Source organism: Mus caroli, unplaced genomic scaffold, assembly GCF_978045245.1.
Source record: "Mus caroli unplaced genomic scaffold, Mus_caroli_1 scaffold_1, whole genome shotgun sequence".
Lineage (NCBI taxonomy): Eukaryota > Metazoa > Chordata > Mammalia > Rodentia > Muridae > Mus > Mus caroli.
In genome coordinates, this window is record NW_028227256.1 from 71,567,232 (window position 1) to 71,580,143 (window position 12,912).

At 41.1% G+C, this 12,912-nt stretch overlaps 1 protein-coding gene across 5 annotated transcripts in view; it reads right to left on the reverse strand.

Annotated features, from left to right (window-relative positions):
• Positions 1-259: 259 nt before the first annotated feature.
• Usp37 (ubiquitin specific peptidase 37) overlaps positions 260-12,912 on the reverse strand; it is a 94,142-nt gene continuing 81,489 nt past the window's right edge. For all 5 annotated transcript variants that reach the window (XM_021170821.2, XM_029478595.2, XM_029478596.2 and 2 more), the window contains 4 exons: positions 9,213-9,328; positions 6,362-6,431; positions 4,694-4,832; positions 260-4,223 (listed from right to left, as the gene is read on the reverse strand). In XM_021170821.2, the coding sequence (XP_021026480.1) occupies positions 4,136-4,223; positions 4,694-4,832; positions 6,362-6,431; positions 9,213-9,328 (413 nt within the window). In that variant the 3' untranslated portion in view covers positions 260-4,135. The remainder of the gene's footprint in view (positions 4,224-4,693; positions 4,833-6,361; positions 6,432-9,212; positions 9,329-12,912) is intronic.

A 12,912-nucleotide genomic window follows, 5' to 3' on the forward strand; every position in this document is an offset into this window, starting at 1 on the left:
GGGGGTTTATCTGGCACCTTCACTCACTCATCCTCCTCATACTCAAAAGGGAGGGCTAAGGCCAAAGCTGGGCTTACAGGCTGTAACCCAGAGCCTTTGCAAAGCTCCAGACTCCTCAAATGACAACACCAGGAACATGGGTTTGCTACGTGAAGTCCAATCAGAAGCCAATAGGTGATTTTTCTCTTAAAACTGGTTATCCAGTGTCCCCAGGAACATGTTCCTTTAAACAAATAAATCAAACTAATATGAGGTTAATAAAGGCTTTAATGTCTCTCACACACATTAAAACAAAACAAAAAACCAAATCCGTATAATTTAAAAAGAAAACAAAACCAGGGAAAACCCTTAAAGGAAAAGAGGAACAGTTCTGCTAAAACACAGATAAAGCGCCGTTCCACACAAACATCAATAATCAGAACCCAAGTCACTCTGAACACAAAGGAAAAAAAGCCACCTCACAAATAACGTGGCCAAAGCTGCCAGCAAACCTGGGAGTGGCTCAATCAGCAAAGTGCAGGAACCTCACTTGTTCCCTCCCCCAGGCATGAAAACCCCTACCAAGAGGCCAGGGAGGGCGAGGAGGCAGTGTGAAGAGGAAGAAGCAAGGGGCAGGTGCACACGCTACAATGGCCTCCCTCTTGCCCTCTCCTATTCCGACTGACTAGTTCAGACAACTGCCCTTTGTTCTTGATCTGGCTTGATACACCTGGATCTTGACTGTCATCCAGCTTCCTCTCAGGCCTGAGGACTATCTCCTATCTGTAACTTTTAAGTCAACTGTCATTAAAATGTTTGTTTATATGGGAACACCTATAATTAAAACCTCCAGACCTTAGACACGGCACTCATGGAAAGTATAGTTTCCTAATTGTGTACAAATGAGAGACTGCTCAGATCTCGTAACTAAAGCAAGCCACCAAGGAGTCTACTGTGGCGACATACAGAGTACCCCTGTTATAAAAATCCACGGCCAACAAACTGTAGTTTTTTTCAATAAAATAGTTTTCCAGATGGTAAGACAATATAGACAGTTTTAAGTAATGCACTACAAGGGTGTTAGAGGGCAGAAAGCTGTATTTGCAGGGAGATGTTACTATAAAGCAGGCAGAAGAGTGGACACTTTTATGCAACTTTCATGTGCTGGGCTGAAGTTTCTGAAAGTGTCCGTATATGTACAAGGTCCACATGAACTTCGATTTAGTTAATGGGTCTACACCACACCATAGCAACTGAGGGATGGAGGGAAAAACTCAGTCACTATGCTGAGGTTTGAACTATTAGAGCTTTTCCCTAAGTTTTACACTTCAGAAGATAAAAAAAGTAAAGTCCAATATTTGCCCTCAGAGTTAACCGATTTGTAAGCACTACACCTTAAAATGTACACACATCTACATGTGCTATGTCTGCTACTGCTGAGCTGTTTACGTTAAACCTGATCATACAAAGTAAGAAACCAATTTGGAATCAGAAAATAAACAATTCATGTATTTACTTATTCTTCCTGCTGGGACAAAGCTTATGAGTGTGTGTACACACACTATCCCTATGAAACAAGAGCACTAGCCTCCCTACAGATCTAAATGATAGTCTTGGCTACTAAAACAACATTCACATGCAGCTCTTTAACTCTGCATAACATGGGCAGTGGGGATGGAAAAATCACCTTTTTAGTTGATTCTCTTTTCCAGTTTTGGCTAAGATGAGAAGACTGCATAGAGTACTAGTTGCTATAAAACTCTAGTTCAGTCATTTAAAGTAACATAACCATACATTTGGCATTTTATACAGGAAAGTTATTATGCTGACTGAAGGGAACCAACACCCTCGGTTCCTATCTAATAATTTGTCCCTTCTTAGCCCAACATGTTAATTGTTCTATCCCCCAATTCTTTGATCACAGTATTAAAAAAAGAGAATATATTATTTACTCATAATTTTAAAATAGACACAGCCACCTTAGAACAACCAGTACCCTATCAATACAGTCTAGGTGAGATTGCCATCTGGAGTCAAGCAGTCAAGGTAAAGGAAAGAAGGGAGCAGGGAGGCTGACAGGTCATCATGTGGACTGGACATAAAATTCAAGTCCTAAATTTGCAAGGAGTAACCTGTTTATAACAAGTCCTGCCCAAGACACGGGGGTCAAAAGGAATCAGGCTCTGTGCTGAGCCACGGCCTTCTAAGTCAACAGAGACACAAGCAGGCATGAAAGCGGTCCAGATGCCCGGGAGGCAGTCCAGACTGAGGGCATCATGTCTGCTGTCCTCCATGCCACGATGCAGAGCCTTTTTATTTTTTTAATTAAATAAACTTCCTCATTATTTCAACTGCTCGAAGTTCTCCAGTAGCGACAAGAGAACTCACTATAGCACACCGTCATCACTCTGGGTGCTCAAGACAACCAGTCACTTTCAAGAAAAACAAGACAAAAGGAGGCTCCTGCTCGAGGTGAAACAACACAATTTAAAGTTAGCTTTAAAAACAAATGTTTTTCTCTGTTGTAACCTGCTGCACACCCTCCCCGTGCCACTTTGGAACATTCACTATAACAATGTGTGCTGGTAGATGGTAGGAGTCATAGTTTATCAGTAGTCAAAGCACCGAGGCACAGGCCAGCGATTCAGAGCTTTAGAAGAGGGGATTAGTGAGAATATACCCAGGTTCCGAGAGTCAGGCTGGAGCTCTCTGAATACACTCTTCCAGAAAAGATGCTGCATCTTCAGTGATGGGTTTTAACATCTTCTGAAAATCTAATATGGTTTCATACCTAACTCAGAACTCACAGTAACCCTCCCATTAATAATAGAAGAAAAAATAGGGAACAAAACAAATGCAGACTTCATTTTGCTAAGGTCTGTGCAATCCTAATGACACTTAGGCTGACAGGTCCCCCCAGGCTCATTCCATGGTTTCGTTAGCTGCTTACCCAGGCAGGTCATGTGGGCAGTGTGACTCATGCAGTACTTGCCACTGCACTGACACTTGGTCTCACTCGGAGCACTAACAAGTAAGATATGTACTAGGCACCTTTGATTGATAGCTCCTGGAATCCCCTCCCACTACTTATTTTCACCCTAGCAACACAGTGTTTAGCTTTTAGCTTTAGTGGCCCAGAATCTGCACTGTAAAAAGTGGCATGCCCCTTGCTTTCTCTGCCTGCAGGACAGAGACTAGTGTTCTTCCCTGCCCTAAGCATCCCTGTCAGAGTCCCAGTTGAAGCTGTCTTTGAACCTTTTATAATTGAGGTTGTAATCCATTGGGTCATGCCTGTTCCAAGGGAAAATGATACAGAAGAAAATATAAGCTTCTAGCTTTACCATCAGCACACCACGGAAGAAGACGATGAACACACCGTGTGGAGGCATCTGAGAGAAAATGCCAAGGGCATGATAAATAGCAAGTGTGGGGCTGTAACACTCGGAAGCACCAACAATCCATTGTTTGGAAACTGCATGTAAACAGCATGAGAGTCATAAAATCAAAAGAAAAATAAAACTCAAATCAGGCTACATAAATGCCTCTTGCAAGGAAAATAAACTGTTTTTAGTGTAACTAGCTTCCCAGAGAGCTTTACTTACAACAAACATAAAACGTTGGACTTGAGTGAAGCCACTCAAAAGACAAAAAAACAAAACAAAACAAACAAACAAACAAAAAAACCAAACAAAAACCAATCCAAAAAGCCCCAAGGTTAAAAGCCAAACACTATGCGCACCCCCACACCATCTCAGATGAATGCGCTTGGACACTTTGATTTCTTGGCCAAACAGCTGCAGCATTCACTGTGCGCAGGAGCATTACTTCTGGTGGCTCATCCTAGCTCTTTAAGGCTCCATCCATTCAGTATATGCGTGTGGGTATGCACATATATATTTACAGTATGTATTCATTCCTAAGACAAAAGGAAGCGGCACTCTTGTAGAAGAAAAAGAGGATAATCAGCTATAGATGAGACCAAGGCTTCCATAAAACAGCATGGAGCGTTGCACATGACTGAAGTTTCTTTTGGTTTGGCCCTGAGCTGCTGTTGCTCCTGCATCAAGCAGAGTTCCCAATTCTCTTCGGGCAGAGGACGTCAAGGAGGGTGGCAGTGACAGACGTGCAGCTTGTGCTGACACCCACAAGGTTCTCCTCAGGAAGCCTGACGGGCAGCTCTCCCCACCTCCATGCTAAGCGCCTGAGAGGTTTTTTCTGTCTCCAGCAACTCATCAAAGATCTCCCTTAAAAAACAAACCACAAAAATCAGAAACCAATGAGAAGGGGGAAATACAGATGAGAAAAAACCCAAACCAAAGCAACCAGGACATGGATATTGATAAAACTTGCACAGTGCTGCTCGGCACTCACATTCTGTTAAGTCAGCAGTTCCCTCGCCTGAGCATCTTAACCCTGGAAACTGATTCTGAGAATGAGGAAGTGCCAGCAGTTAGCTGTAGTCACATGATCAGATCTCACCAACAGAACTGAAGACCAGCTTATAATAAGATATGTCCTACCACAGAACAGCCACTGTAAGTATAATTCCCAGATAGTGTTATGCGATGATAATGTGAGCAGAGAAAACATTCGGGAGTTCTGAGGAACCATTAGGAGAGAAACCCTAACTAAGCAAAGACAGGAAACTCTAAAGCCACCAGTCAGAGAGTGCGAGTGGCTCCAGCCTGTTGCTGCTGTCTGCTGGGGTGCTTACTTGTGCATATAGAAGAAGATATAGCCGCTGCGATCTCGATCACTCTGCACGGCAGCCTCTTGGATTTTAGAGACCTCCAGGTCATTGTAAGTGAACCATGCCTGTTTCTTAATGTCATACACATCACTAATATAATGACCTGAAACACAGAAATTCAGAAAATTCTAGTTTTTCAAAATAAATCTTTTCCTCAGTTACCAGAAGTTTGAGAAAGAGAAACAAATCTTGCAAATCTTGACTTCATTATTATCAGCTTCAGCAATATTTCTTTCTTCCTCCCCCCCCCCGTCTCTCCCCCCTCTCTCACTCACTCACCCACTCTCTCTCTCCCTCCCTGCCCTCTCCCGTCCTCTCCCTCCCTCTCTCTCCCTTTCTCTCTATTTTGGTTTTTCAAGACAGGGTTTCTCTATATAGTCCTGGCTGTCCTGGAACTCACTTTGTAGACCAGGCTGGCCTCGAACTCAGAAATCCACCTGCCTCTGCCTCCCAAGTGCTGGGATTAAAGGCGTGTGCCACCATGCCCGGCGCAATATTTCTTTTAAAAAAATACAGAGAATTAAAAGTATAGGTTTTGTATGTCTACTCCGCAACAGAGTTATATTTTGGCTCTTGGCCATTTGAGACAGAGTGTCTTTAGGAAGCTTGGTCTTGGTTAACCTTGCACTCACTTATGAGGTTCACAAGGCCTTGAGGTTCTTTTTATTTTCTTTTTTCTTTTTTAACCATGCTGCTTCTCAGTTTCTCAGTTGTTCCGTGCGTGACAGAAATGCACCAAACCCAGAAAGCCAGCTTCTTACTTTAGTTTTTGCATGTGAGCATACATGTGTCTTCCTCAATCACTTCTCTCTTTATTTACTGTGGCTGGGTGTCTTATTAAACTCAGAGCTTGCTAGTTTCACTTACACAGCTAGCTAGCTAGCTAGCTTACCCTGGGGAATTCCTTCTGTCTGCCTAATGTGGGGCTAGGATTCCAGACAGGTCACTGGATTTTTATGTGGATGCTGGAATATAAATTCTAGTCCTTGTGCTTGGAAGGCAAATACTTTATCCACTGAATCATTTTTCCAGGTTGATAATTTTCTAATAAATATATTTGCTCAGGAGAATATTTATCATCATTTATGAATAGAAGAACCAAAATAGTCACACCAACTTGCACTGTGTTTAAGAGAGTACTTTAAGCTGGGCAGTGGTCCCTCATGCCTTTAATTCCAGCACTTGGGAGGTGGAGGCAGGCAGATTTTTGAGTTCGAGGCCAGCCTGGTCTACAGAGTGAGTTCCAGGATAGCCAGGGGTACACAGAGAAACTCTGTTTCAGAAAACCATTAAAAAAAAAAAAGAATACTTTAATGTTTTTCCTACCCTTTTATATAGATGAAGTTTCTTCAGACAGGTCCTGAACTGCTGACCTCCCTGCCTCCACTCTATGAATGCTGGGATCAGAGATGTGTATCCCACCTTCACATTTATACAGTGGTGGGCAAGAAACCTAGGGCTGGCTTCCTGCACACTAGTAAGCAAGCCCTTTATCAATCCCATCCTTAGTCTCATGAGTTTTCCTTAAAGTAGCCAACCTACACCTAACAAAGACATGCAAATAATAACAAGTGGGGCAAGTGGTGGCTGCTTTGTTAACACATGGGGAAGTCAGGACTGACGTCCATTTACCTGAGGAAGAAGTGCTCCCAATGTGACTGACAACACTGATGAGCCGATAGGAATGAGGAAGAGTTCCTGTCTGAAAACAAAAGTGGACATAACTCTTCATTTGAATAAACGTAAAATACTGATTTTTAAGTTAATCACAGGTGATATAGATAATCTTGAGTGCATAGTATAGTAAAAGTAAGTAAAAAACTTCAGTGGTTACACTGTTTATAAACCTCAGCACAGGACCCCTATCCCTAGGAATTGTCCTAAGAAAAAAAGTAAAAGAAAGGAATATACTTGGGACTGGAAAAATGGCTCAGCAGTCATGTGTGTAAATACTGAGCATCCTGTACTTACACAGCACCTGAGTTTAGTTCCCAGCACCCACACAGGCACCACACCTGTCTATCAAACTCTGGCTTCAGGGGTGCCGAGGCCCTCTTCTGGCCTTGACAGAGTACACACGTACACATGCACACACAAAATTTTCAAAAAAGGTATACTTTATGTATATTAAATTACTCACTGTAACATTATAATGATGATGTTAGCATATATGCAATAAGTTGACTTACTCGTGGTAGATCACTTATGTTATTCAACTTTATAGGAAAATTATTCCCATTAGCAACATATTAGCTTATTTTTCAAATCTACATGAATGTATAACTATAACCTTACAGAAAGTTATGTTCAGTTATGGACTTCCTGCACAGCAGAATGAAAAGTTGCTATGTTACTGCAAAAATTACAGATAGATTTCTACATTTTAAATACTGTATTAAAATATTGTCAATAAAATAAAATAAATTAAAAGTGAAATTTATACACTATAGGATATACAATAAAGTCAAACCTGAAGAAGGAATACAGCTATTGGAAAATAAAAAACTACTAGTGGCCGGCAGTGGTAGCACAAGCCTTTACTCCTAGCACTAGGAAGACAGAGACAGGCAGACTTCTGAGTTCAAGGCCAGCCTGCTTGGTCTACAGAGCAAGCTGCAGGACAGGCATGGCTATACAGAGAAACCCTGTCTTGAAAAAAAAAAAACCAAACAAAAACCATTAGGAATTCATACATTTTGATGAATTATTTTACTTTGGGAAGTTTATCTTAAGTAGGAAATTCAAAATGGGGAGAACACTATAATCACACATAGTTGCTGAACACACCATTTATTATAATCAACAATGGAAGCTGTATGGGGAAGCATGTTGTAACGCCAGTACTCAGCAGAAGGGTCTGAATTTTAGTCCACCTTGGACTTTATTATATAGCAAAACCTTTCTCAAAAACCACCACCACCAACATTAACTTAAATATTCAGTGTTAGTTAAAAATTACCTAAGTAGTATGTTCATTTAAAGGACTGCAGACATTAGAATAAAGTGCTCAGGCTGGAGATGAGACTCAGTTAGTAGATTGTTTATCTAGTTACATAAAGCCCTGGGGTCAGCATGGCACTCCATAGACAGAGAGTGGTGACAAAGTCTACAGTGCTGATACTCAAGAGGTTAGGGTCAGAAGGTTATCATCGGCACATAGTTGGTTCTTTGTTAGTCTGAACTACAGGAGATTAAAAAAGAAACAAGGGGCTAGAGAGATGGCTCAGCTGTTAAGAACACTGGCTGCTCTTCCAGAGGTCCTGGGTTTAATTACTAGCAACCACATGGTGGCTCACAACCATCTGTAATGGAATCTGATGCCCTCTTTTGGTATATATATGCTCCATATACAGATAGAGCACCTATATACATACAATAAATAAAAAACAAATAAAAACAAAATAAAGTTTAAAAAATGGAACAAAAGAACTTGTGAATAATCTTTTCCCCCTTTGGACATAGGATTTGATTCTGTAGTCCATGATGGTCTTGATCTCTTTTTGGTGGATCTTCGTGCTTCAGCCTCCCCAGTGTTGAGATTATAGGCATGAGACACTAAGTCAAGTGAATAGTATTTAACCAGCAGAATAAAAACATTGCTTAGGTTATAACATTTTAAAGCACATATGAAGGTGGGAATGACAAAATAATATATTAATAGTTGCTAATAATAGTTGTGTGCTAAAAGAGTACAATCCCAAGTAATTGGTATTTTTGGGAAAAAGTAATTATTTGCAAAAAGAGAAGGATGGCCGGGCGTGGTGGCACATGCCTTTAATCCCAGTACTCGGGAGGCAGAGGCAGGCAGATTTCTGAGTTCGAGGCCAGTCTGGTTTACAAAGTGAGCTCCAGGACAGCCAGGGCTATACAGAGAAATCCTGTCTCGAAAAACCAAAAAAAAAAAAAAAAAACCCCCAAAACAAAAAACCCAACCAACCAGAGAGAAGGATGCTGGACATGGTAGCATACACTTTTAATTCAAGCACTTGGGAGGCAGAACCAGGTGGATCTCTGTGAGTTTGAGGTCAAGTTCCAGGATAGATAGGGCTACAAAGAGAGACCTTGTCTCAAACAAAACAAACAAAACAAAAAACAAAACAAAAAACCCAAAAAACCCCCAACAAAAAACCCCCCAAAACAACCAAAAAAAATATAGGAGGGTATACCAATATGTTTACTATTACAGAATTAACTGAATGAGTAGTATTCACTAAATATAAAGATACATTAGTAGTGACTTGGAAAAATTAAAGGTAATGTAATATATTTATGTCTTCATTTATATGGATATACATACATGTTCTTATATAAGAAAAACATCAGTCAGGATGTATTTCTGTTTTGTTTGGAAGAAATAAAGAGCAAAAGAGAAGAGAAGATGGAGATGCATTTGACAGCAGCTGAGAGGCAGAAGCTGTGCTACATTGAAGGAGTCTCTAAAGAGAAGGGACAGAAGGAACACAGGCAGTGTCACCAACCATACCTCAGCATTTCTTTTCAGCTCCTCAGCTTCAGCTTCTGTGTATTCCATATCAAAAACATCCTCATTTCCAGAGTCCTCATCTGAGCCCAGGGAATCCAGAAAAGAGTTGTTAAACTCTGAAGAACAGAAAGATGGGTCTCGTAAAAGGTCTTAGAACAGACATAAGATGACTGGGAAGATTACACAGCTCGAGACAGGCTAGACTTGAGGGTGTCCACCTACAATCCTAACACCAGGCAAAAGGAAGGCTGAAGACAGCGAGTTTGAGAGTACTCTAGACTACAAAACAAGACCATGTCTCAACCAACCCAAACCAAACCAAACCTGAACCAAAAACCAAACCAAACCAACCAACCCACCCTCCACCCCACAAAAAAGAAAAAAAACCAAAAACCAAAACAAACAAAAAAACCTGAAATAAACCAAAAACCTAGCTTCAAATTTTCATCTATCATTCTAAGAAAACATAAAATATTCTATTAACATGGTTCCAATTCACACAGGCACCTAGGAAGTAACTGCAGACACAAGAATCTATGAAAGAAATGGATGATAAACCTTCTTAGATTAGTTACACGTGACAGTGAATTGCCATGAAGTGCTGGCAATGGATCCTGGATTCCTCTGGCAGAGCAGCCAGTGTTCTTACGCACTGAGCATCTCTCCAGCCTTCTACCTGGATTTTTAGAGAGAAGGTTTCTCACTAAGATGTGTTTCTAGGAGACTGTCCTCACCTCCCTGGCACTGTGATTTCAAGTATGCCTTCATCTAGCTTACTAGAAGAAGCTGGGGGGGGGGGGGGGGGGGAGAGTCATCAACAGTTTTACCCAGTTGTGAACCCACATGAGCTACAGTAACAACTGGCATGGGTAGATATGCCCATGGGTGCAACAGTGGAACAAAATGCTATGGTTGTATCCAGCTTCTTTTTAACTGGATTTAAGGCCAACTTTACACTAAGTACTATAAATCTCACTAAGAAACAATGGCTAGGGAGCTTATAGACCCAAGGGATGAATCTACTACTGTTATTTTGCTAAATGGACAAAGTATTAAACTGTCCTCTGAAATTAGTGCAGAAATTATCAGTCCTCATTAGAGAAGTTTCTATGTGCAGTGGACGGAGGTTAACGCAGAAACTGACAGTCAAAGGGCAAAGGATCTATGGAGAGTTCAGCTGCAAACAGGACATCTATTCTACACCACTTGCTCCTAAGGCTCAGCGACCACAACAAGAGAAGGGATGGAAAGACTAAGAACCAGAGGTCAGGAGGACTGGAGTGAAACAGTATCTCTGGACTTGTCAGGTTGCTCTACTTATGAACTCACAGTAGCTATGACTGCTTGTCCAAGATCAAGCCAGTCATCTTTATAGTGTGGAGTGGCAGTGGTTTGAATGAGCACATGGAAGCTCATATGTTTAAATACTTGGTCCTAATTGTTGGAACTACTACTTTGGAAAGGATTAGGTGAGGCCTTGTTGTAGGAGGTGAGTCATGAGAGGTACCATTTGAAGTGTGTTGCTTGCTCTCTGCCTCATGGTTGTGGATTAAGATGTGAGCTCTCAACTCTTCCTAATGTTATGCCTTTGCTCCACCATCATGGATTCTAACACTCTGAAACCTTAATTCAAATAAAATGTTTTTTTTTATAAGTTGCCTTGGTGATAGCATTTTATCATAAGCACAGAAAACTATGACAAGGGTCAGGGGCCCATACAGCACCACCACTAACTGAGGATCTGTGAATAGTTTATGACTTCTTAGGGAGGGAGTCAGTTTTCTTTAAGAGTATGGCCTCAGGTATGTTTATCACATTCTAGTGGATAACCTCACATCCAGGAATAGATGGGTGGTAAAAATCTGGACTTGACTTGATTGGCTATATAGAAAAGCATGCAATTGGTGGGGGCTGTGGAGACATGGGGGTAGATCTGGGAGGAGTAAGGAGAGAGGTGGAACATGAATATGACTGAAACATTATATCCATGTATGAAATTCTCAAGAATTACTAAGAATATTATAGTAAATAAACAAGTATACATGAGCACACCTGGCTTTTTTTTTTTTTTTTTTTTTTTTCGAGACAGGGTTTCTCGTTTCTCTGTATAGCCCTGGAACTCACTTTGTAGACCAGGCTGGCCTCGAACTCAGAAATCCGCCTGCCTCTGCCTCCCAAGTGCTGGGATTAAAGGCGTGCGCCACCAGGCGGGGCCAGTGTATCTTCACTACTTCAGAGAAAATACTTAATGCTTTAAAGAAAGATGTTAAAAGTTTATGCTTGGAGGCAGAAATATTAGGGGTATTTAAAATTCTCCTATATATGGTAAATTTCTTGCCACCACGGCCGGCCATACCTGGCTTTTTAACTGAGTACTGGGAATTAGACTCATGTCCTCATGGTTGTATAGCAAGCTCTGTTGGACATTTTGTTTGAAAGACATTGAAAGGTTTCTCGGGCTGGAGAGATGGTTCAGTTGTTAAGAGAACTTGTACTTGCAGAGGACCCAGGTTCAGTTCCCATGATCCACATGGCAATTCACAATAGTCAATAACTCCAGTTCTTTTCACTTTCACAAGCACACACATGGTATACATACAAAATACAGGCAAAACACTCAGACATGCTTAGGATACACAGATTAACCCTGTCTTCAAAAACCAAAAACCAACCAACCAAACAACAACCCCCAAAAGGATATCTAATCCAAGAAATGAATAAACTGAGAAATAATGCATAGTTATACATATAATCCAAGCTTACTTCCCGCAGCTCCCATCCCCTACAAAGAGGCCAAACCAGGCAAGCTTCTAACCCTAGCATGCAAGAGGCAGAGGCAGACAAATCTGTGAGTTCAAGGCCAACTCAATCTACATAGAGAATTCCAGGCTAGTCAGGGCTACATAGTGAGACTGTCTCAAGAACTAAACAAAACAAAAGGAGGCCACAGAAAAGCCAATAATTTTCTTTTTTGTTTTTTGTTTTTCGAGACACGGTTTCTCTGTATAGCCCTGGCTGTCCTGGAACTCACTTTGTAGATCAGGCTGGCCTCAAACTCAGAAACCTGCCTGCCTCTGCCTTACAAGTGCTGGAATTAAAGGCGTGTGCCACCACGCCTGGCTTTTTCTTATTTTTTTAAAATATAAAACCAGTTCTTGAAATATAACATAAATATGGAAACAACTTTAGTTCTTAAATTTCATCTAAAACATACAAATTCAGTATATAAGCCATTTTCATTAATGGTTCTACATAAAGAATTTGTAAATAAATAGTTCTTTGCTTATAACAAAGCAAAAAAAAACCCCCCAAAATCAAAAAAAACAAAACAAAAACCCCAAAAACCAAAATCACAGCAGAGGGACATTTAAAGGGCATGACCAGCAAAGAATGGAAAAGAAAACATACCACTTCCCTACCTATATAGTGCTAAATGACAGGATTCTAGAGCTCTGTTCTCTGAAGGTTAAACAGTCTCTAGTTTAAGGGATGCGCTGCACAGATGAAGTCATGGTGGATGCATATTGAACGAGGAAAGTGACTCACATCTCCAGCTCTGTTGTTCTAGTTGGCTCTAAGAACATTCTAGAACAAAGGTAAGAGAGTGAAAATACTCCAGGCTCTTGAATAGCCATGAAAGCTGCAGGAAGAGTGTGGCTCACACCCTATAATTCCAGTACTTGGGCTGTTGACTGCTGTG